Source organism: Pleuronectes platessa, chromosome 5 (genome assembly GCF_947347685.1).
Source record: "Pleuronectes platessa chromosome 5, fPlePla1.1, whole genome shotgun sequence".
In the NCBI taxonomy this organism is placed as follows: domain Eukaryota; kingdom Metazoa; phylum Chordata; class Actinopteri; order Pleuronectiformes; family Pleuronectidae; genus Pleuronectes; species Pleuronectes platessa.
This window is the reverse complement of record NC_070630.1, coordinates 21,358,278-21,384,297: the sequence shown is the minus strand read 5'-3', so window position 1 is coordinate 21,384,297 and position 26,020 is coordinate 21,358,278. Positions and strand designations below refer to the sequence as shown.

General features: G+C 40.8%; 2 protein-coding genes and 1 long non-coding RNA gene across 3 annotated transcripts; 1 reads left to right on the top strand and 2 right to left on the bottom strand.

The window, feature by feature from the left end:
• Positions 1 to 5,882: 5,882 nt before the first annotated feature.
• linc.pou2af1 (lnc RNA pou2af1) lies at positions 5,883 to 10,563 on the bottom strand. Its single transcript, XM_053422510.1, has 5 exons — positions 10,340 to 10,563; positions 8,301 to 8,401; positions 7,989 to 8,049; positions 7,112 to 7,485; positions 5,883 to 6,438 (listed from the first exon to the last, which is right to left on the bottom strand). Exons 1-5 carry the CDS (start codon positions 10,344 to 10,346, stop codon positions 6,094 to 6,096), a joined length of 888 nt encoding a protein of 295 aa, XP_053278485.1. The 5' UTR covers positions 10,347 to 10,563; the 3' UTR covers positions 5,883 to 6,093.
• LOC128439969 (uncharacterized) lies at positions 6,105 to 12,480 on the top strand. Its single transcript, XR_008338464.1, has 3 exons — positions 6,105 to 6,465; positions 10,285 to 10,349; positions 11,798 to 12,480. It is a non-coding gene; the product is annotated as an uncharacterized LOC128439969 (long non-coding RNA).
• A 406-nt stretch (positions 12,481 to 12,886) lies between these two features.
• LOC128439967 (POU class 2 homeobox associating-factor 2) lies at positions 12,887 to 24,961 on the bottom strand. The gene is made up of 5 exons (XM_053422509.1): positions 24,739 to 24,961; positions 23,761 to 23,861; positions 16,432 to 16,471; positions 15,890 to 16,194; positions 12,887 to 14,082 (listed from the first exon to the last, which is right to left on the bottom strand). The coding sequence occupies exons 1-5, from the start codon at positions 24,746 to 24,748 to the stop codon at positions 13,648 to 13,650; spliced, it is 891 nt and encodes a 296-aa protein (XP_053278484.1). The 5' UTR covers positions 24,749 to 24,961; the 3' UTR covers positions 12,887 to 13,647.
• Between the last annotated feature and the right edge of the window lie 1,059 nt (positions 24,962 to 26,020).

The window sequence follows — 26,020 nt, the reverse complement described above, 5'->3', positions numbered from 1 at the left end:
TCAGCAAATAAAGGCTGATTGAAATGGGGGAGTTTCCTCCCAATGATCTGATCTGGGGATTTCCACAAGCGCTGGTTCAGCAGGAGCATTAGAGGAGCTCGCCAACAGGATCTGTGAACACACACACACACCAACACATACACACACACACACACTCACACACACACACACACACACACGAGTGAGAGTAAGTTTTGAAATGCTGCCGGGAAGGAAAACACAAAGCCCAGTTCAAGTTTCTGGTTTTCATTTTTGTGTGTTTTGATTAGACCTAGGTGACTTGGCAAGCGTCAAACACTCAGTCAGTCTTTACAGTGAACCGAGGTGCTCCAGAGGTCAAGGACCAATTGTTGCAGAAACTCTTCATGGTTCAGTTTATAATAACTGGATAAAACTTGCCATCTTAATGATATACAACACCAGCCGAAAACATATTTGACATATTTTTCCTGTTGCTTCATCAATGGGATGACAAGTCATGACACTGAGCGAAAGCATAACGGGCCAAGTTTCAGAGTGAAACATGCCCAGAAAGAAAAAAAGCCTTGATGGTAAAAGGTTTCTCTTAGTTCATTTTGATGTTTTAGGTATTGACTGGCTTAGGAAATGTTCATATCGTCCACTTTGACAGGAAATAGTAGTGGGTTACTAAACATATTCACTATATTGCGGTGTACCAAAATAGTACAGAACCTCTATTAAACATAGACAACCCCTGTGTTTACCTACCCAACTATTTCATGTCAAAATAGCGGCTGTATTCAAATGATGTGACCCTTAACTGTCATAAAAGTTATCTACATCTCCAAAACCCTATCAACAGTCCAATGTCAGAGTAAGGCGTTGGCACAAAAACATATTGGAGGGAGCTTCCTGTTGGTTAAAGTGAGATTTGTTCAGATACAGTGGTTTGAGGAAGTATTCAGGGTTGTAAATTTAATTTTAAATCTTTAATACCGTCTACATTCAATAACTCATCTACCTACTTATTCAACAAACATCTGCCTGTCTGTCTGTCAGTCTGTTTGTCTGTATTTGGGCGGTGCAATGCCGAGTTTGGTCTTATTTGGACATGCAATGTGCTCAATATTAGCATAAATATCGAACCCTCTCCCATTCAGTTAGATTGCCCTCTAACTTGTGAAAAGTTGTGTGAATCACAACCATTCCCCTAAAGTGAGAAACTAAGATTTTTACCTGGAATCCACTTTCCTGACAGAATTTAAAGAGCTCCAGGCAGGATTTTATCTAAAAAGAAATAACAACTGTGCACACAGATGTTACATCCCATGGGTTTATTGCTCCGATTGTTGTCAGCCTAACAAAACTTTTAATCTGAGATGGTTAAATACGCATCCTTTGAAATCTAAAATGAACCAAAAGGTTTCACAATGATTTACTTTAACAGAGCCTCAGAAATCCTCTATGGAGAATGAAAAACCTGCCATCAGGACGACCTTCCCAGCACCACATCAATCGAGACTTAATACCCTTATTACAAAACACCAATGACAGCCTGCTTAGAGTTTGTTAAATAGCATTTAAGGGATCCTTATTAGCTACAAATTGGAACCTATGTGTATCCTCTGGTCAATACCATCCCAATGGTGAAGCATGGAGATAGCAGCATCATGATAAAAAGGACTGTTTAGTGCTGTTGTGAGGATGAGTGCAGAGAGGACCAAAGCTGCTCTGACCTGGGACTGAAGTAATGCCAAAAACAATGACCTGAAGAAAAATGCCAAGACAAAGCTCCAGTGACTTCCGGACAAATGTCAGAGAGTCTGAGTGACTCAAAGCTCAGGTTGGAGCGGAGAAGGAAACAGTTCCAGCACAGTGACAGTCAGAAGAATGAGGCTATAATAATTGCACTGTTTATTAGCATGAGCACGACTGGACTACAACAATGATTTGACCTGTTGCAGATGTGCAGACATAATTTTCTCTAGCAAGAGAAGCTGCTCCAACTTTCACTTTCACTGCCAATGAAAGTGGTTCCCATAATTAGGTTAAAACTGTTATCTTGTCACGACATTTAAGGCAGGATTAACATTCATGCAAAGCAGGCAGCTTTCTCGGGGGCCCGGGTCCCTCAGGCGACCAAACGCTGCAGGGCCATCATGTTTCAATCAGTTTGTGGCCCTATAGGTATAGATGGTAGATGACTGGGAATAGTCAGGTGTATGCACTTTCTAATTGTATTTACTTGCTGTAATAAATCATACTATTTGTAAGTCCATTACTGGCCTTTCAGTGTATCTGATGAGGCAAAAAATCCTTCTTTTGTGAACCCCCCCCCCCCCCCCCTTCTGATCTGAAGTTATTTTGAGGCTTTGGCAAACTGAGTTATGTTAATCAAGGTATGTTTAAAAGCAACATCTGTTCAAGATTCCCTCTGAAATCAGTCACTTGCTTTTCCCTTCACAATGTGGTACACATGCATGTATTCTGTTCTGGTTTCTGGATCAGTGATCACCCTCCACTGAAATCACGGCCTATCTTTGCCCTACGGCCTTAAAAGCAAACTGATAAGGAGATCGTGTTTTGATACATTGACCTAAACTTCACAATAGGCTAGACGGTTTGAGCCACTAATTCCCTGCTTTCTCATAAGACTCTATCAGAGTCCTCTCAAACACCTGAGGGGAAGAAACATGTTAACAACAACACACACACACACACACACACACACACACACACACACACACACACACACGCACGCACAAACATACACAAGGCTAAGCAATTTTATTTATAAGGACATTTCATTTACAGAGGTAGATTGAAGGTGCTAGATTTGAAAACAACAAATGAAGTGGATATGACTGTGTAACATAATATCAAAAAAATTGCGTAAAAAACAATGATTGCTTGACCTTTTATGATATTTTAGTTGAAGGCACTAAAAATTACAATGGATGTATCATTCCGTAGACCACCAGGCAATTATTTCCAACACACAGAGCTCTGGTGCAGTCTTGTTGAACAGCTCTTCCAGTCTCGACAATGCTGCAGGAGTGAACGTGGTCCTCAGCAGAATGCAGGCTTGTTTACAGTCCGAGATCAAAGTGAGAAGCTGCAGACAGATCAGGTTTGGGTGGATCGTATCTTGATCTGTTTCAACTATCCTGGTGTCAGTTAGGAGCCCCACATTCCCCATGGCTTTTAACTCGAATGCCCGATAGGCCTGAACTCAGCCCTGTCTGCAGCGGCTCGCTGTGTGCCTCTCTCTCTCAGGGGATTACGGCTCTCACCCTCAGCTTTCGGCTAGGCTCAGGGGTGAAAAACTACAATTTTGCAGAAAGATGCTGTTGTCAGCACTTAACGAGGTTAAATGGCCACTTACAGCAGCACTCCATCAGGTTTAGACTGAAAACAATTATGTTGTCAACTCAACTCATGCTACCACTTTCTGGGACAAAACTTACCTTTATGAATTCAGTGTTGCATGGAATCTCCAACCAATGTGAGCGCACATTTGGGGTGAGAATTGAGAGCTAATACACTCACTGTATTCATCACTCTAATTACTCAGTATTTTACCTGAGTCACAACATGCAGATTAACGACTGGCGTATGATGTGCTCTTTTCATGCAAGATGGGCTTTGACCCCAGGGGAACGTCTGTCAGATTTGTGCCCCCTGGCAACAGCAGCCTCCACTGTAAGGGAGGGGGCTGCTGTCTCCATGCCCTCCGTCTGCCCCCCACCCTGATCACACCGCTGAGTCTGCAGCGTGGGGTCACCAGAGATCCACAAAGCCAAAACCTATTTTCAATATGCTGCCGTTATAACAATAAACAAGCTAACTAATAATGATAATCATCAACATCATTGTCTATGGTTTAATTATGGTAGTTAAAGGGGAGGGATGCACAAGCCTGTTGCATTGACATCTGATATTTGTTAATGGCTTAGAAAGAAGAAAGAGTGACTTTATTCATCAGTGTCTTTTTCAAACAAGGAGATTTTTCTAAAGTGAAAAGAAACATTTTGTAGGTAACTTCTGTAAATGTTTCATTAAAAACACATGTGTTTTTATTTCAATCACGACAGCAATGAAAGTCTGATGTTGATTTTCTAGTGTCTCTTTTTTTTTTTTTTGACTCTGCTTGAGAGAAAGCATTCCATGACCCTCGGAAGATATGTGAGGGATGGATGGATTACTGTTGCCCTGTATACTATACTACAAATAAAATTAAGCTGCAGATGAAAATCAAATCAAATAATGAATATACAAATGAGCAAACAGGCATAACTGACAAAATATTCAACAGTTTCTAAACATAATAGTTAGCATTATCTAACAAACCGATAAATATTGGTCAATTCCTTAATATTACATTACATTTCATTTAGCTGACGCTTTTATCCAAAGCCATGAGGGTACAAACCCAGAACAACAAGAATCAAGAAAGTACAATTTTCTGTTAACATGGGAATAAACTAGTGAAACATTTTCATGTAACAGTAATTGAATGCTGAAGTAACTTATCTATTTCTAATAGCAGCTAGGTGTGTAGGCATATGTGTTTGTTTGTTCTCACAAAAGATTGTTAAATTAGGGTTAAAATCTGCTGACAGTTCTAAAATATGATCCTTGTTTGCACGTGTTTCAGTTTGTCATTGATAGGAAAGGACACACTGCGACATGTCGCTCTCACTAGGACATGTACAGGATGATTGACACAAATCCCTGAATCCAGTGTAATGTCAGACAGCAGGATTAGGATCTCAGAGACATCGGGACCATGTTTTTGTCTTATCCTCTCATGAGGAAAGTAGCAGGTGCTTGAGAGTCTCTGATAAATTGATACAATAATTATTTAATATTAAACAGTCACAGCACAATCCTATCCAGTTTCGATGTGGCTGACAAGTCACCAACTAAACCTTCAAATATACATTTATTTATTGAACTGTTATATTTTCTTTATGTATCACTCTAAATGGTTTGTTCTCAGACTTTTTAAAGTTTTATTATGTTTAGTTAATTTTGCTGAAAAATAACACTTTTTATCGTGATTAAGAAAGTAAAGAAACGGCTCCAAATCTTTTCTATATGACACTGTTGACAGTTGTCATATGGATGCATTTGGAACTATTAAAGAAAACAGAGAGCTGCCTGTGGGAGCCAGGTTACTCATCACAGCTTGCATTTTGCTCGAAGAATCCCAGAAACCTTCAAGTCACATGATCACAACTCAGGTCGGTGATTAAATTGTATTTGCATAGTGCTAAATCATAACATTCAGAATCTCAAGGCACTTTACATAATAAGGTGTAGGCCTTTGAATATAGAGAGAAACCCAACGGCTCCTACAATTAAGGAAAAGGTCCCCTGTAGCTCATTCTGCTGAGACACCTGACCTGCTCGGGGATTCGGTTATGAAACCTCTTGTTCTTCGTGTGGACACTGTGCATGGAAACACACCATGTTTTTGAGCATTCTTCCAAAATGACATGTGATGCTGATACTGACTTGTTCCTGACCACATCATTTCCCCCCCACACACACACCCACACACACAGGTTTGATGTGACACCATTCCTTAGCTTCAGTGCAAAGTTTTACAGCTAAGCTCAGCCCCACCTCACCTTTATGGACTGCCATTCTACTCCCCTCCCACATTGTGGATTCTATGATTTAAAGGGGACAGTTTGCAGCATAGATGGTAACACAAGAGTAATAATAATAATAAGCATAACAAATAATAATAAATAACCTAATATAAGAGTTGTTGAGCAGGAACAGACACTTCTGAATGTAAAAAAATAACACTGACCCTGACACAGCATCACTCATCCCTACTCTTAATCTGCTTTTGACTTTATCATTTATTTCAAGTGTGAATGCTTAACAAGTGAACATGAGCACGTTGGTGTGTTCAACACGTTTTTTTTATTTAGAACAGCAACAATTTGTGTGTATAAAAATAAATCGAAGTGTAGTAAAAAATCATACAAAAATATCAGCCTTTCAATCTATTCAGCATTCATCATATTCACTCCATCACAGCACAAGCCCGTAGGAGCACACTGAAGAGAATCATATTTACAGCAGGAAGACAAAACAATACTGCAGACGCGCTCATCATAGGACATTGTAGCACATCTCAGGGATCTGCAAATCCCTCAATAAATAGTTCTCCTCCACAGTGCACGCGTATGGATAGTCTGTGGGGTTGTAGTAATGCGTGTAATCGGGGGCAGAGAAGCTCTCCTGCTGGCCTGGCCAACAGTGGGGCAGGCAGTAACAGTCCTGGAGGTTGCAGTGCGGGTAGTGCTCTGAGGAGAAGCCGTGATGGCTGGACTCCATCCTGGTGGGCGAGTCGTAGCAGGAGGAGGAGGAGGAGGAGGAGAACGAGTCCTGCGGCGAGTAGCTGTCGTGATCTACGGGGCTGCAGAGCTTCCGTGACTCTGGCGGGGAGCCGGGAGCCTGAAAGAGAAGAAGACGTGCAGGATGGTGAGGATTATATTTTGCACCAGATTGCAATGTCATGCATGTCATGTGATGGACAACCAAACTGACAGTAGAGGCCACAGGCTCAAGCAGGGACGCCTGAGAGTGGTGTTTTCTTTTAACAATTATTCCTTTATTAAAGATACTGAAATAATTATGATCCTCAGGTGAGATGTACATATCTAAAATGACTCCATTCAGGTTTCTGTAAGTATCTTGTTACATTTAATATGCATTTGATTAGTGACAGATCTGATTAGAAGCAAAACCAAAATAATAACTCTGTCAATAACAAAATTCTATTCCAGGCCTGTGTTACAGGGTCACACAATTTGAAATTTTTTGAGATGTATCATTTTGAGAGGTTAACCATTTCAATCAGTGTATTTCTGTGTTTTTAAAATGTGTTTGTCTTTCTTTTTTTGCAGTTTCAATTACAGAGCGACCTTAATTGTTGTCACCTACACATTGAGATTTAATTGCTACCATAAGTCATGATTGTTTGTTTGTTTAGCTCCTCAGACAAGACCCCAGAGATAAGTACTACAGGTAATAACTGATTAATAACTGATTAACTGAGTACTCCTCATAAACACTGTTTTTGTTGTTTATTCGTGGAGTTTTGTCAGTGTCTGTGGGAGAAACGTACCATCCCATGCCCGTAATAGTCGGCCTCTGGGGTGAGTCCATAATGCCACTGCAGCGAAAGGGAGTGAGAGGGAGGCAGGCAGGAGTTGTAGCCGCCGCCACCACCGATGTTGTTGCAGTTGCTGTAGCTGCTGTTGTTGTGCATGATGCTGCTGCTGCTGCTGTCACTGTAGCAGGTGCTGGGATACGCCATGTCCCCAACCTGCTTCTGGATCTGGTTAAATGCGTCGCCCTGGATGCTCTGGAGGCTGCACGAGCTGTCAGGAACTTGGAACTGGGCGTTGCGCAGCTGGAGAGCTCGCGCGCCACAGCTGCTCGGCTCAGCTGGAGGGATGGACGGAGGGGGGTCCACATAGCGAGCTGACGGATTTACGTCTGAAAGGAAAATTGTGCGTAAATATCCAACGGTTAAACAAAACGTCGAGGTGTATGGCCTATATGATGGACTGCGGGTTCAGTACAACGTCCATGGCATATATTCCAATCTACACATCTGGCAGACATACAGATGCGTTCCCAAGCGTTTGAGGAGGTGCATTTCAAAATAAAATGTTATATATTTTTTGGAGAATAAACGGCAACGAGTGCTTTCGAATAAGCTGCACGAGTCTCTGTGTGGAATCAGACCACGGGAAGACTTTTTAAATAGACCTTAAAGACCAGAGAGAACGCCATGGCTCCAGCAGCCAATGCATTCGAAGAGGTACATGGCTTCATGCAAATTTGGACTTTCCAATTTGTTGGCTACATTCTAAATATGGGCGCGTGTGCCTGCTGTAGGTCAGGGTGGAGCCACGTGCTGCTGCCGATCTGTAACTTAAATGGCCTTTTTTTTTTCGGCATTGCACTTTTAGTCTTGCTGCCACGAGGGAACTTACTTGCAAAAGTGGTCGCGCAAAGATCCTGGAGATCCAAGCAGCCCTGAGATATCTGTCCAATCTGTCCATCAGGAGGACGAGGAGGGAGACAACATGATTAGATATTTTCATCAGGACAATTGGTCTTGAATGACTTAGACTCAGTGTGGTTGTCAGAATGTGCGTGCTTGTATGTCAGTCATTTACAGGGACCGTTTATTGTCTTATCTCCTGCTTAGTAAAAAGAAAGAGAGGAGAGAGAGAGAGAAAGAGAGAGAGAGAGTCAGAGAGAGAGAGAGATGCGGTGAGGTGGGGGGAGAGGGGGGGAATTACCGGTCTCGGCTTTTTGCTGTTGGCCTCCCGGGCTCTGTGCCTCTGCAGCAGCTCTTTGACCGTGGTCTTCACGCGGACGCCCTGGTACACCCTAGGCTGATCTGGATGAAGAGAACAGCATGCCGCTCATGTTTACTAAGCAGCAGACGATAACAGACACGGGCTTCTCTCTGCCGCTGGTCGGCCCCTCCTCCATCAGCAGCACACACTCTGTGTTTCTCTCCCTCAAACTGAACACATGAAAATAAAAATGTCGTCTATAGTATCCCCCTACATGTCACCAACACGTTCACCTTTAACTTGTCTCCCTCCTCTACACTGGCACGACTATGTTGCTCTATTTTCCTACTAATAAACAGACTTTCTATGTGGGGAAATGTTGGTAACAGACACACAGCATGTTACAATAAACAATGTATTGTTAAAACCATATGTGGCGCTTCGATGTCTAAATTCGTGTCCGAATATTTGGAGGGTAAAAGCGCATTGTCAGTGCCCAGTGCGCGCGGTGGCTCCGGCTACTTTTTGACCGCTTGTCCCTGCCGGAGCCCCCCTACTGCTCCCGGCCACGGCTCGCTCTTTACGGCAGGGCTCGGCGTGTCCTATTACGCCGTCTGCCGAGTAGTCTGCTGCGTCCTGAGTGTGTTCACAGCCACCCGGTCCAGGCAAGGCACAAAATGCGAAACCGTAAGTGTACCTTCCTGAGCATTAACGCAGATCTGAGAGATTTGAATGTAGAGCTTGTGAAACCGGGATCGATCTCGGGGTGGAAATGTGTGTGGGCTCGTTTGTTAAAATTTGGACAAAGGCGCCGCCAAAGTAAGGACGCACAAAGACAGGGCGAGTCCGGAGTAAAGCGATCGGAGGCTTAAACGTTAAACTTGTCTCGGTTAACACATCGAAGCTGATTCTGGGGCAAAGTTGTGCGCAAGAGTCGATTCTGAAGTTAAGTTGGAAGCGTTGAAATGCTTCCAACCGGTGCCGCGGCGATCCATTCAAAAAGACAGTCCTGCTCTTTACGCAGAGCGCATGTAATCGCGTGTGGAGCATTTGGGTTAAAAACGATTACTTTGTGCTTTCCATCGGTCACGTTGTTGTGCTTTTGTGGCGGGGGGGAAATTGGGAGAACGATTTCAGCCTTATGTTGTTTATAAATCAGGAACTCCAACTCTTACCCTAATTCTCTGTAACTTATTCAAATCACCCCTGCCTCCCACTTTGGATATTTTACTAAAATACTGTGGTTCTTATACAGGCAATTTACCTTATTTATTCCTATAGGCGAATCTTGATTAAGGAGACAAAGAGAACGCCTCGCATAGGTGCGCGTAATTTAGACCCAAAGGCGTCATTTAAAGCGCCCAGGAGTGGCGAGCCGTTTGGAAAAAGGCGATTTGATAAGAGACGAAGCCTCGGCTGCGGAACCTCATCTGATAAATATTCATACATCTAAACGCTACTTCATGGTTTGTCTTTAATGTGGCAAATGGTGGGCCAAATTTACGGTGCAGACACATCCCACTTCAACGCGGTTACTTATAACGTCCTGTTACGCAGACGCGACTCAGGTATAAAACGGCTGAAATGTCAGGTCCACCGGTAACTAATGTTTAATTAAAAACGAACCCGCGGAAAAGATCATGCACATGCCCTGACGTGTGCTAATAGACGGCGATAGTGAGAATGAAAGATACAAGAATCTATACAAGTTGGTTTAGCAGTAGAGGAGTGTTTGAGTGAGAATAGCGGACGCTCCTGATCCGCCCAAAACAAGCAGGAGACATGCGGCATTAAACTGCAAACTTTAATCCACGGAAGTTTATTATCTGCTGCACGTTCTTTATAAATAACGTCAATTTGCTATTAAATCCACATCTGCAATTACAAAATAAACCCCACTCATCTTCCCCTGCGACTCTGCTTTGCTTTTAATTTTGCCACTAAACATTAAATTGTTCTCCTTTGTCTTTTCTGCCCCATACAGGAGAAAAGGCAACTAAAAAGTGATATCCAGATGAAAATCCAACTTGAAAACTCACCAGACATGATGTAAGAGATCAGGAGAAACTCTCTTGAGAAGACCTATGGGGCTCCACAACGTCCTTTTCTGCCTCAGCAAAATGGCCAAGAACGAAATTTGTGCAAAAGTATTAAAAAATCTCGACACAAATGTCTTAAAACAGACCCAGAGCATACAACAATATAGTAATATAGCTGTGGACATATTAGTTTGTGATTTTCTCCCTCCATGCCTACTATTTAAAACCCCTAGAACTCATTGATTTGACAATGATTTGATTGCGCGTTACTTTCAATTTGAATATTCAGAGGCAACGGAGTTTTATCGATTTTTCACTTAAAATCACTACGCATGGACATTGTATAAGCCCCACTTTAATGTAATATATCAGATGTACACACTTTGATCGAAAAGAAACCATACTTTTATTCATTTTATCCTCCTTTTGCCATAACAGTGCATCACACCCCCTCATTAAGCACTACAGCACTGGGTGCACTTGGGAAGCTTTAGGACCGCAAATGCACTTATATCCGCGACCATACGCTTATTTAGGCCACCTTACGAGGCGAAAATATTTTTAAACGTAATTTTAAACTTTATTTAAGAGAAAAACGCATTAAAGTGGAGGAAAAGTGGGCGTGGCAAAGGGCAGTAGCCATCTTTGGCAGTGCAGGCCCTCAGCTCCACTGCAGCAAGTGCTCTGTGCGCATTCACCTGTTGAGGGCAGCCGGGGGAGAAGTCTGCAGCTCGGTGCGTCTCCAGCCTCCGCTTCTTCCATCTGTTAATATCTATATACAATTATTTAGCACACACTTGTGCAGATTTCACCGACTTTGTGAGGAGCCCTGCTGATGAATAAAAACGGCTCCGTAATTCAGCACCAAATTCCGTTCCACCCAAGTGTCTAACAGTTAATCCAAAGTAAAACATATAAATGTTATAATAATTTAATGAATGCTATTTTAAGGAGTTTTTGCGTAATTTTGCGCATCAGCACGCAACAATTGATAATAATCACATCGGCATCAATATAATGCGGTAAAATGTAAATGTGATATTAGTAAAAGTAAAAAGATTTATTATATTATTTAGAAGTATCTTATTTTTTGTGTCGGTTGACTTAATGATTATAAACTATACCAATAGTTAGCAATTTAGTCTCTCAAGCTGGTTAAAGGTTATTAATCAAATCGCTATTTTATTTTAGTTAATACTTAAATTATTAATGTCCACATCTATATTATTATCATTATTATATTTAGTTGCAGTGGTGACAGTAGCGGTGGTGACGATTTCCCCACTCCAACAAAAAATCAAATAATTGTGACCGGGGTAAAATGTTAGTGTTCCGCAAGTTTTGCTCTTTGTTTACCTGAGGCACTTTTAACAGAGTTTGCCGCTCACTGCATCACACACATGTGCATCTTCTTCCCCCCTCTCCATTACAGCCACATTTCTGTCCCTCTGTCTGCAGCTCTGCAGCTCCTCTTCTCCTGCAGCCGCGGTGCTCAGGCGCCACCTAGTGCTCAAACACCACCACGTCCCATACCCCTTTGGACATGAAGCCAACCTGAACAGTCCGTCCAGCATTGAAGCCTAATGACATGTTTACTGCAACTGATGAGAATGATATAGATACACACACACACACACACACACGCACCAACACACACACACACACACACACACACACACACACACACACACACACACACACACACACACATACACATATACAAATATATACAGGGGCTGAGCAGAGATATATAGTTTAAGGATTGTTTGATTTTTACTGCGACTACAGTTGATTTCTGGGAAAAGGAAAAACATTGAGCTCACAGAAAAATAAACCATGACAAATGAGTCAAAAGTGAGTGTTAAGACAATAAACTTGAACATGTCCGATACACATTTGTGAGTTGCTTGATAAAAAAGTTCCAGGAAAGACAATGTCTTAACATGTAAAAATCGTATATTATAATTTTGTGTTTATGTCTATGTAGCATCTATAACAGATGTATAAAGATTTGACGAATGTTTGATATCATTTGATTTATCTAATCATGTCATCAGTAGTTTCACACATACATTCTAAGAACTGGCCTGTGAACAATCTGTATACGTGTACATAATAAATGATTGCTAACACATCTTAAATTGAGTGAATATGTGAATATAGTCAAATTTGAATTTTGTCTCCAAAAATATTTACCCTCTATCAGGATACTAAGAACATTTCCAAAAATGTCTTTAATGCTTTATTACACACATTAAAACTGTAGTTTTCTGCAGATTAAATGCTAATCTTATTATATGTTCATCAAAGTGATTTTGAATGATTCATTGACATTTGAACATACCAATAGCTCATGTACATGATACATTATCCCTCACTCTTTGAATGCTATATAGACAGGGTTAAAGTGTTGAAGGAATCTAAATAATGTCACTTTAGTTCCTCCATAACCAGGCATCTTGTATTAATAAAACCAACCATCAAACTCTCAGGCTTTTAATAGTTTTAGTTACAATTATATAGGCTAAACAAATGGAGTTCTGTATATCGACAAATCTCTTAAAAAAGGCCATTATCATCTTGAACACGGACCTGCAGGCTAAACCACTGATTCCCGAGTGCATGTTTTTTTCTGATACTGGTCATTTTAACCATTTATCCATCTGCTCACTTTACAGAAATTCCCACTAACAGTTAGTGCCGTGAAAATATTGACTCAGGGTGGTGTCTGTTGCTCAAGGTGCTGCAGCTGCAGTTTGGAGTATAAAGATGAGCCTCACACCAATCTGAAATCCAACTTGTATTTTCACCTAAACACAAATACATTACAGGTATACTGTACACTTACTAAATTGTTTATATACTTTTTCAAATTAGTTGAGCAACTCCACAACATTTCCCCATACCCACTAGAGAAGTTCCCCCTTTGGCATAGAAACCATGTACATCTTAAAAGAGTTTAAACATGTAACATGGCTTTTTAAAACAAACACAAACCCTAGTATGATACATCATAAAAGTGAAAATCCTATTTCATCCAGTTTACGCCGCTAAAGGTTTGTAATTTTTCATTTTATGGCATGTCACAAGTTTTTCCTCCACTCTGTATCATATGAATCAAACAATAAATAGGAACATTGCCCTGACATCAGGTTGTAATATGGACATATGGACACCTTGATGCTAAGGATGCAAAGAAATTGTCCTATTTACAAAACACGTCCCAGAATTGTCTCTGTACTGTCTGTTTAACTGTCTGTGAAACGTCCGTCTTCCTCTTTATTCTGATCCAGTAGCCTGTCATCCAGTCAGAAGGCCCTCCTGATCTCATAGGGTGACCAGGGGCTCACCCCATCCTCTTTTGCCCAGGAGGCTTGAGCCTCAACATTGTTTGGGAGGCTGACGTGGACGTTGGCCTCCTCCGTAACCATCTTGGACACCAGATCGCTGGCAGGGCTGCTCATATATGGAGTGCAGGCGAAGGAAGAGGAGGGTGTGGTGGTATAGGAGCTGCTGGTTAAAGAGTGGTAGTGGGCTTCCTCCAGAGAGTGCAGGGTGTAGGGCTGGCTGCCTGGGACGGAGCACATGGAGGAGCCTCGGCTGGTGGACCGGTACTGTGAGGGGCTACCCGGGGGCTCTGGACTGGGCATGGAGGGCGGGATGCTGACGGAGGCCAGGCTGTCAGGACATAGAGCCTCCACCTGGGATACTGGCTCTGGAACCGACTGCTCCCATGAGTCTCTCTGAAGTGGAAAGACAAGAGAGGAGAGGATGAATCATTGAACCATGAATTTCCTCTACTGACTAAAAAGGAAACGTCCACCATCAGATACTGTAACACTGTCGGGCTCATATGAGAACAGCGGATCTTTTGTATTAGTGTGATCACATATATATTTTCCCTGATTCACTGATGCCAATGAAATGGCCATTCATGCTGCATTCAAATATGCTTTAAACTTTGGATTTTAAAGTGACAGTTCAATTCATTTGTAAAAAACAACAAATAAAATCCTTTCTGACTCACTCATTGTGCTATCAGATGGGGTTTTATTTGTAGAATTCTGCTAGTGGTGCTTACAAACATATAAAGTAACTGTGAAAGGTATAAAGTTCCAGTTTAACTTAAATGTTAATCAAATACTGGACTTCTATAAAGCAATGTGAGACGGATTTAAATACGATTTTTTTATAATAGCAATAAATCAAATTAAATCGGTTGAAGATATAAAGGATGAAGGAATAAGAGACTGTTTGCCAACAAATGCTCAATCACCATCAACGATATGTTAACTTGTTTACACTGCCCCCAAGTGGTAAAAAATATATCAGTTCATACAGTTTTTATAAAAGAAAGGCCAGAAGAAAGTGGTGAATCCTACATTTCCCAAACCGAAACTCAACAGTCTTTCATTCAACCGTCTCATTTCCTACGTATATGCCCACATCTGTTTAACTGCAAACCTCCAGGTTGTAATGCAAAGTTCCCATTGAAAAAACCCCCAAATGCCTTGAGCTCAAACTGAGTTAACTCTGACAACATAAACAGAGATATTGTCTCATACGTGTTCCTCAAGAACGAAGACACAATTGGCAGTCGGAAGTAGTGCTCCTCATCATAAAGATGATACAGTTTCAGCTTTACACACTTTACTCTTTCTTTTCAAACCAACAGGGATATTTCCTTAATCTTTTTCCAAAATTGGGATAGTGGGCATAGACAGATTCAGATTGACAAACCAGCATTGATACCATCAGAACCACACATTCAGCACTAAAGTGTGGTGTCTACACCATAAAACATGTGTGGCCTACAGTACAGCTATCCTCAGGGACGTCCTGATAGACTATTGGCTAAGATGCATGTGTTTGATTCTGACAAGTGATCCTCGCTGCACGTCTACTCTGTCTAACAAATGCAAAATGACACATACAAGTGTATACGAATGTACACAAGGACCCAAATGGACCAAGACATGTGGCACAGCACATCACACATACTGGAGCTGTTTGTAACTTAACACTACGGAGATGAGCTGCAGTCAATGGCGGCCGATTTTCCTTTCAGAAGAATGAAACCTGAACTCTCTCTCAAAACGTGGAGTCAATTCTTTTCTCTAAATTTTCAAATCTAGGTTCCCATATGAACATCGAAACTTTTTTCTTGCTGAAGAGGCCCCTCCTCTTCACGTAGGCTCTCACTTGGCACAGACACTCCTCACTCGATGCACCAATGATGAGGCCAATACATGTATTTTCATATATTAACTAATGCTTTAAACTAAACCTGTTCATTCCATCTTCACTCAGTGGGAGCTGTTGGGTTTCTTTTTAAATCGTGAGGTCTCTGCCTTAATATGTTCTGATTTGGCGCTTCAAATTGAACTGAACTGAATACCTTTCATTTTACTTCATTTTTTGCAAGGGATTTTGTAAAGCACTTTGTAACCTTGTTTAGATAGGTGCTATACAAATAAAGTTATGATTATATAATTATTATCTAACTGCTTTATGACACAAGCATGCCCAAACCCTGATCCTGACCCCTACCAGAAAAAGATGCGAGGACTCTCCATTGAAGGGAGGCGGCAGGGAAGAGAGGGCCGACGATTGCAGGAAGGATCCTCCAGAGCTGGAGAAGGCGGCGGCGCTGCGGTAATCACCAAACGCCTCTGGGTAGTAGCTGTCAATAAGGGAGGAGTAGCCGGACATCGTGGACGGGTCGCAGCCCAGAGGTTTACCCCCGAGGCTGGAGGAGTAGACGTCAGGGGAGAACAGCTTGGTGGATGAACAGAAGTCAGAGTCGGAGATGAAGGGACGCCTCACGCCGTAGTAGCTGGGCAACATGTGAGACCCTGCAGAGAACAATACACATCTAATCTCCTTCACGGCAGCAGCACAGATCGAACACACATAGGTTGTGATTCTTAGGCTGGCAGACACCTGAGGCAGAATGTTAACTGGGGTCAGCCAAGTATTACTCAGAGTGATAATGACGGTGCAGATTGAGAACTGTGTTGGCAGATTTATTTTGCAGGCAGTGAAGAGTGAATGATGAAGATCTATGTTCTACTTGATCAGTAGAGTCTCACCTGGCATCTGGACAAATGAAGGCGGAGTGGTCGATCCCCCCTGTGCCAAAAGAAAGGAGAGTGGGAGTGAGCCAGACAACCTGGGTGGTAACTATAATGTCATCATAACCTGATGTGTGAAGGAGTAGATAAAGGGGAGTGACAGCAGCATTACGAGAGAGGAGAGAAAGGTTCAATCTTTCTCACGTGAGCTTTTAATGTGCTTAGTCATGTTTTATTTCACAATTTTGCCACTATACATTAAGACAGTTTTTTGTAACATCTCTTTTCATAATAATGTCGGCTAAACAACTGTTACCAAATTTGCTGCAACTGATGCTGTCACTGATCTTTCATAATCACCTCACGGGTCATGTGGGGACATAGAAAACCATTATTGATATACATATATTTTCAATTTTATTGGTTTGGTTTTATTTCTTATTTAGCAACTATTGTTCAAATCTCTTGTAACAATTTTTGATAAAATATCCTTTTAAATTTTTTCTATAGTATTACTCAATTTCTGGATGGCATCTCGCCAAACTGTTGTGTTGCTTTCTAAAGAATTATTTCACAAATTTCCTTTATTAATTTATATGTTTCATACACTTTCTTTATGTGGCTAATTATGTAATAATTTCTTATTCATTTATTTACCATAAGCAGATGGAGGCTCCATAAAATGTAACATGAACATGAATAAATTCAACACCTTTCACAAACATGTGTAAAGTATGTCCCCTCTTTGATTCCATATACTCAACTGCCGTAATTTTTAATACTGCATTAACATATAGCATATTTACATTTAAATTCCGATGCTTGGACAAAATAAAGACGAGTCTCACCCTGCTCATTTTTGAAATACGCCCAATTTTCTCAACTTAAATCCAGCATGACACAGAGATATGTATAATAGTAAATGGTCTGTATTTATTCTGCACTTCTCTAGTCCTGATGACAACTCAAAGCTCTTCACAGCACAGGTTTTGCCCTTCACCCGTTCACACACACATTCATACAGGGCATCTACGGAGTCTGCAGCACGTTCTCAATGAGAAGGGTTAATTTTGTGGTTAACAGAGGACAGTGCAGCAACTACATAGACATACAGTAAGTGTTCAGGTCCAGGAATCAGCATAATCCCAATAATACAGAATAAATAATATAGATGGATATTTCAATTGGTACTATATTAATTGTAATAATTGTTGTTAATAAGATCATCATTGTGATAAGGGGTAATTCAAACAGTGACACATGTTGTCCTCTCACCAGTAGTCCACAAACATGTGTGTGAACAGTAACAAGTGGAAAGTGAGATCACATTAAAAAGTACAAGACAGGGGTGAGGCTCCAGCCATCTGGTCTAAATCTGTGGATTTCATACAAATGCTTATTATACGTTTTAACCAGAATAAACATTTTCCATTCCGTTTAAACTGTTTCCTTTTATCTAATATGTATCTATATACTGTATTGATATATATATATGATAAATAAAGAATATTAAATTGTTGTTACTTGCCGTGTTAATTGTCATTGAAAGGGTTTTAAACAAATTAAGTCCTACAGTATCGAAGTAAAGTCATGTTCGTATTATTATTATTATTATTATTATTATTATTATTATTATTATTATTATAATGTATCTTTCCAGGTCTGACTTTTTTACGAATGAACAGTAGATGTAAGATTAATCATCGTCTCCTGCTCAGATGGTAAATGTCAATAATCATGTGATAATTTAAAGTTGCTCACATCCAATATTTTATATAACATTTTTAATCTCACTGTAGGCTCTCAAAAATAAATATTCAAATTCCCTGGTCAACTTGTCGATTCGTTGCCTTTTACCGAATTATTTCAGCAAAATTATGATCCTTAAACAGGCTTTCAATTCCGGGACAATATGAAATACAAAAACTGAAAAATTCATCCTTATTTCCACAGAATTTTGCTTCAGTATATTTCGAATTTTTGCTAACTTTGTAACTCTTGATAAAGTCATGAGTTTGAACAATTTTGTCAGTACATCAGCAAACACAACGGAGAGGTGAATCCTTGTGTTCCATCATGTTTGCTCATCATTCCCATACAATCTTGAATTAACAAATATGTCAGATACTTGGTTAACATTAATGAAATGTTCTAACATTTTCGTTCCTGCCGTTTCAGTCGGAGCACAGTGCAGAGACGTGCGCGCAGGGTCCCAAGGACAGGGTTGGCCAGCACAGGCTCGTTTGCATATTGCTAGCATGAAAGAGTTGATATTAAGCCTGCGTTGGCAGGGAGGCAAGCAAATTTTGAGGGCAGAATTTGAATGTGATTTGCCAATGCCAAGACTTCCTCATGGGGCCCAGGTACGGCTCAGTGCATCTCTGAAGGCTGCGTATGGAAATCAGCACACTCAAGCTCCGACAGTCAGACAATGTGTGTATGTTTGTGGGGGTGGGGCTGATGATGACGGCTCTACTTCACCTTATATCACAGAAGAACTCTTCCTATATAATAAGTAAATTTATAACGTATTTTATACTAGTAATAAAACAAGCATCTATCCAGAGAACATTCTTACTTGAAACATGCAGTTCCCCTAAGTTCTCAGTTTCTCACAACTTTATTTTAGAAAAATCATTTTGGTTGTTTTGGTTCTATTCCATTTTGTTGTATTTTATCAAGAATTAAGAATTAACATTGGTGTTTGCTTTGTACCACTGGAGGCAGCTCTTAGCGAGTAAAAGAATGAAGTTTGAAGTTGCAAAGTTGCTGCTAAACTGCAGTTTATTGGCAATGTAGTTGTAGCAAAAGCTTACATAGCCCCATGAGTTCAGAGCATTGACGTCAAGTTTTGCCATTTGGTGAACTTTCACCTAAAGAAACATCACAAATATAAGCCTTGAAGAGGCTTCTACATCACACACGAATGACTTTGTCACTGTCATGGATCATTTATGTAATATCAGCATGTTTGGGCAGTCCAGTTTAATAAAGACGTTCTGAGTAAAGAGAAATGATTTAAGATCTTTATATTATCACTGAGAATCTCCGTGTTCCGACATGAGGACTCTCTCTGTTGTCAGAGTTTGCTCTTCTTTCTCAAAGGCCTTTTATTCCCAGGGATGAAAGAGAAGCATTAACTGACAGAAAGATGTGGATGGGTTACTGTGTGCCTCTGTGCATCATTAGGTCTCCATGCATCATTCATAATCATACAAGTGAACTTTGCACCGAAAAGATGCTGAATTGCAGATCAGATAGAGACGGAACATTTCAGAGTTGGAACTACTTCTTTATCCGTCTTTTGCCTATTCATACGATATTATGCCAAATTTGACAACAATTGTGGACGCACCTACAAACAATTGACAAATTGACACTTGATGTATGATTGGTGATAAGTATGCTGCTCATATTGTGGAATTGCATGTTCTTTTTCCCCCAACCCCTTTGATAAACATCTGTCGACTTTGGGAGCCACATAATTGTGACAAACAGGAGCTACTGGCAGTGACACTGTTACACAAGGCAGAGTCACTAGGTCGGCTCCAGAGTGACATTATCTGTGTGTCTCCAAAAACATCCACGGACCACATAGGTTTAACTTAAAGCAACAACTATGTAATCGTTACGGAGCAACAGCGCCCTCTGCAGCCACACAGTGATTATTTCGGTTCAGATCTGTGTCCGAGCAATTAAGTGGTTTTCATATAGAGAAAATTTAAATCTATCCATGTCTTGAGTCGAGCTACGACTGCGTAGTCCAACTCCCTGAACAGAAACACAACTGAATGGTGGATATTACCCATGATCCCCAGCTTCCTGACCCAGAAGAGCTCCGGTTGTTACAAATCAACCAAACTCTGTTTAGAATTCCTCATATTTAAAAAATTTCCTGGCTGAACATTAGAGATAAACAATGGGTTTAATGGCACCTATGTATTTTTAATGGATCTACAGCTCTGCTTTATTTCGGAACTTTTTCTTCTTCCGGTTTATTGGCGGTTGGCAACCAACGTCAAGGTGCATTTTGTGAATCAGAGTTATTTAGGCCATAACAAATCATTTTTGTCCTATCCTGTCTCTTTCAGATAATGGAGCATACTCCCTATTCCAATGGTAAATGTAATTTCCAAGCTCAGATCTTCCACTCCATGCTTTGCAGTTTCCCTAATTAGCTAATTCCCTAATTCTCGTTGTCAAACATATATTGAACTTGCTGAACTTGCGAACTTGCTGGGCCTGACTCGTACCTGCTCACCAGAGTAACGTAAAGCAGGAGCAGACATTCAGGGTGAGGAGTGTGAATGAAAGCAGCACAAATCTCATCAATTTAACTTCAAACTAATATTAAAGAGGCTACTTTCAGGGGGAAAATGTGCATTGGAGATGACTTCAGTGTAAGCAGGCAGAGCTAATACATGAGCCACAAAGGATCATGAAAAGAGACTGTAATACCACCCGCAGCCATCAGTCTGCTCCGTTCCCACACTGGAGCTCCAAACACGTCAAACACAAAATAATCATTCAATAGCCTTAAATACACAGTAACGGTTTGAGCTGCTGTTTATTCCTGCATGTTAAAACCTTCATAAACTCCTGTAACCAGAGCGCTAGATCTAACAGCCTATTCTACTCTCTGAGCTAACAGACTTTCTTGGATAACAAATATTTTCCATTCATGAATATTTTCCTTCTGTTTCACGCACAGAAACAACTTGTTTGTCTCCCCATCAGCTCTCTCAGTTAATTCTGGGAATCTCTCTGTGTCCTGTCCATGTACTAATGACACCGTAAGCCTTTCCATTAACCCCAAGGAATGAGTGGTTCGATTGGTAGGAAAGTTCTTGCTGTGTTTTGTCTGAGAGACATGACAGCATATACATTGCTCCCTGACCAATCTCCATTTGCTGTCTCGGAAAAAAAGTGGCCACTATTTAGTACCAAGAATGTAAAAACAAACATGGCGTACTTAATGACGTGTATGATATTGGCTGTCTTTTGATTTGACGAGCTTTCCCTCTGTTTCACGGTGACAACATGCGACACCAACAACACTATTCCTCGATCGCTTCGCCATGTCTACATATGAGTGTGCCTGGCTTCATCTGTTCTGGCAGAGCGCTGTCAGCTCAGCTCCTATTGGTCTACGTCACATAGGTGATGAAACCCAGTGAAGCAGAGTTCTCCCATGAGGCTGGTGCCCATCCGACTCCCTACAGGTCCAGCAGCTATGGACCTGATGTCATGTGGTCTGACCCCGCGTTATACAGCTCTCTCCACCATCATCATCAAAACACCCAATGAGGGAATATCTATTGGAAGGAACATCTAGTGGGGTTCAGAGCACTGAAGCTGCTTACTTTGATATTAATGTTGATATTTCCTTTTCTTTGTCACCCATTTCTACCTGAATTACAATATGGTGAACAATGGCCTACATGTGTATTTAGTGTGTGACCGTTTGATTAGATTCCTTATGGATAATGTAAGATTACTTAATCATAAAAATACTTTACTCTGTAAAGTACACTGGCTGTAACAGTGAACATTAAAACATAGAGTAAAAGTAGAATAAGTAGTGAACAGTCATACATGGCTGTAAATATCAAAAGTTATCCACCATTAGCTACTCGTCATATCAGACTGCCACTGTGGAATCACAGCTCCAGAGGGTCTTGGAGTACCAAAGGGTGTGTTTTATTGCTTATTAACTCAATTTTAACTTGTCAAAAATTACAAAGAGTTCACTCTAATGCAGATTTGTTATCTAAAGATGCCACTTCATAGTTAAAATACCTGAAAATACCTGAAGTATTGGAATTTTATAATAATTTTAAGTATTTTGAGATCTGTTAAGCTGTCATTCCATTGGTTAGAGAATTGCCATTCCTCTTTTCGAGACTCATATGCAGAAGCTGTTGTCTCGTCTGTGGACTCATTGACCCCTGACAGAGACAATTCTTTCCTCTCCAACCCACTGCTGCCTCCACATGAATGAACATATTATTTCAAGATGGAGCTCATCATGTTCCAAACAAGACACAATAACGATACTCTGCTCCATTTATATCAGTGTAGAAACTAGCCTGAGCTTGTAAGTGGCAGATAAGGACAGCAATGCCTTTAATGAAGTCATCTGATTAACTTTGAATCATATGCAGTATTGTTATAAATAAATCTTTAGGAAAAATCAAGAAAACAAATTCTTAGGGTTTTGTACATTTTGACAAAGAACGGAGCTCTACATCATAGACGGGATCTGGATACTTAATATTAGGATAATCGAATTTTTATTTTTTTCTGTTCCTGGGTCTTTTAATTTGAAGACATTTACAAGTCAACAGTATATTGTCTCCCTGTGTTTCATGTCTACCTCTACAGAATCTGTGTTTAAATCCCCATCAGTCTCTCTTCTCACTCGGAACTCCACCACATCACAGTGCATCGACCTGGTGGATGATATCTTTCTTCTACATGCACTCAAGTTACAAACCTCTACATTGATATTATTATAACATACTCTGCATTAGAGAGGGGTCATTAGGGGACTTTCTCTTTGTTAAATCCAATTGTATTTCCTCTTGTGTCTTTCACACGGTCCCCTCATTACCCGGGTGGTTAGCGGGCTGCATATCTATAGAGTGGACATGCCGATGCTAAACAGAAACCAAACATTGAACACTGTTGTGTGAAAGCCTTTTGACAGGGAGTTTGTGGGAAATGAAAAGCCCCGTCTTGCTTGTGCATGCAGACGTATATTTCTCTGACTGCATATGTTTGTGTTCCTGAGGCAACAATAGGAGGTTTGTCTGCGGCCTGAACACGGCAGAGGACAATGTCAGCTGGCAGGTGTGCATGGATCAAACTTTGCATAGACAGCCTCCTACATTGCCCTCTTTCTGTTTCTCTATGGTCCTGGTCCACCTCAATCCTCCCACCACACCCCTGCCTCCACCTCGGGCCGGCTTCTGGGAGATCACGGCCGTCGCCGTTTGCGATCATTGTGTCAGTGTTCTTTTGTGAGGTCAGGATGGGCCCTGGCGCTTTGTGTCTCTCTCTACACACACCACGTTCTGCTATTTACAGATTGGCTTTGCGAGCACTTGAGGGGAGCGGGGACAGAGGGGGGAGGTACAGGCGGTCAATGGATCCACCATGGATCGTTGGTCCACAAAACAAGACGAAATGTAAACAAGGAGAAGAGATTCTTTAAAAAGCGACCTCTTAATTGTGTTGCCCAACAGAATGTCAACTGTGGCTGCGCTGTTTGGTTTGGGAGACAAATGAAGTGGGAAGAGACAAGACGGAACAAAAGCAGAGCAGTTTAGAGGAGATTGTGCTTACACTGTATCTGGGTCCATTTGTCTGTCGGGATCTCTTCTCTGCTAGCAGGTCTTTGACTGTATGCTTGACTCTGACGCCTTGGTACACTCGCTTCGAATAGTCTGGACAGAACAGAGAGAAAAACAAAGAGTGAACACACATTTGAACCAAATCCAGAAACAGTTTGACCTGCAAGACAACTTCACACACATTTTCATCCATCCCCACAAATGTGTGTTCATTTGAATGTTTCACAGTTTTATGCATATAGGTGAATGAGTCTTTGAGATTGGTGTGTAAATGTCATGGAAATTAACTTTGGTTTGGTCGATGCAAATGGACAAAAAAAGATGCAATTTACAACAAACACACGCTCACAAACCGAATGGAGCCCGGAGGGGTAATGATGGCTTTGCATCATAACAGCAGATCATTTGGTATTACATTGCTTGACACAAATCTGAAACGTGTGCTGGTGTGATTTGGGGACATTCCTAGGAAGCAGGAGCATTAATGAGAATGCAAAATGTAGATGGATATTGCATGCAGAAAAAAACCAAAATCCCAGATTACTCTCACCTTACATGGTCACTGAGAAAAATATATAAAAAAATGTGAAACTAAATGGCATCCTGTAAACAGTTATTGCATATTCAAATATAAGTTATGATTGATATTGATTAGTATACAAATGTTCAAATATCAAACATGGATACATGTAAGAATTTAAACAAAAATTACTTTTGTCCTTGTTCATACATTTATTGTTCTATTGAAACTAAACTGATCAACTTATTCTAAGATATTAGCATCATCAAAAGAGACTGTTCATTTGCACAGATGTCATCAAATAATTGTCAAAATACCCTTTAAACTGTTCCTATTACATTCTTTTCACATGCACTTAATTCATAAATATAAATATAAATACAGAAGCTATATATATATATTCAGCAACAACCATAGTGACAGCAGTATATATGAACAAGTGAGTCTCACCTGTGTCCATGATGCTGTAGAGCAGTCTGATACACACACCCACTCACACAAGTACACACATATATGCACACACACAAACACACAGGCAGGCCTCTCTGTTGTCCCTCTGCTCTATTTGCCTACTGTAGTTGCATCCCTGCGTGCAGCACCATACTGAGTGGTGTGGCGTGCCACGCTGGGAGCTTTAACCACGCTGTCAGGAGGGCAGGGACACATGGAACATGCCACCTCACACTGCAGTCATGAGGAGGCAGCTTTTCAAAATGACCTTTATCTATTTGTTTAAATGCAAATGTTTGGCATGGACGTTTTTTAGTCTATTTGCATCTGCAGTCAAGATTAGGGGATGGAAGCATCAGGAACGTGGAAAAGGGACTGGGAGGCAGCATTTCACTCCTGCCCGAGTCCACTGATCACCCAAAGTTGAGAGGACATAGGGTTTCCAAGATTTAATTGTAGCTGCACTTTTCTCACTGCTGGTTTACGGGATAGAGTCTGTTTTAGTTTGAGCTGTGGCATCTTTGGAATAAACATAACCTCAAAAAGAAAATAACAAAGCCAGAAGTCTTAATTTGACAATTGATAAAAAAAAAGGACATTATTGAGTAGTTTTCTTCTTAAATTGGTGGGCTGAAATTTGTGTTATACACTATAAGCCATCTAAAAACAAACTAGAATGGCACTCAGTAGAGCACATACCTCCAGTCAGGCTGGAAAAAATTCCATACACTCATCTGTCCCCTAAATATGGCAGATTTTTTTCAAAATGATCAAATGATTATTCCCTGAGAAAATGTCCATCAAATTCTATTTCACAATTTCAGGAAAGGAAAACAAAAATCCCGGATTCGCCCCCTAAACTGGATCTACACCTAATTCTCAAGAGTTCTTTCCTGACCCACACCACATCATTCCACCTAGTTTTTTGGTAATCTGTTCAGGTGTGTGTAATATTGTTAAAAAATGTAATAAAACAATGAAGAGAGTTGGAAACATAACCTTCTTGGTGGAGGTAATGAGCTGGAGCCTTTTCTAAACTGGCATTATAGCAAAGCTCCCATCTGTCCTGTTAAATGTATCCTGGCAGAACCTCACTGTGTTTTCTCCCTCAGACTGAGACTCCTCTTGTAAAACTAACAGCATTGATGAAAATTCACGTGAGTATTTACATTTTCACACAATTTCATACTGACACCATATACAAATTAGAATGGCACAATTAAAGCCTTTTTGGATTTGCATACAGTTTGAGTTTATACTTTTAAATAGTGATCCAAACACT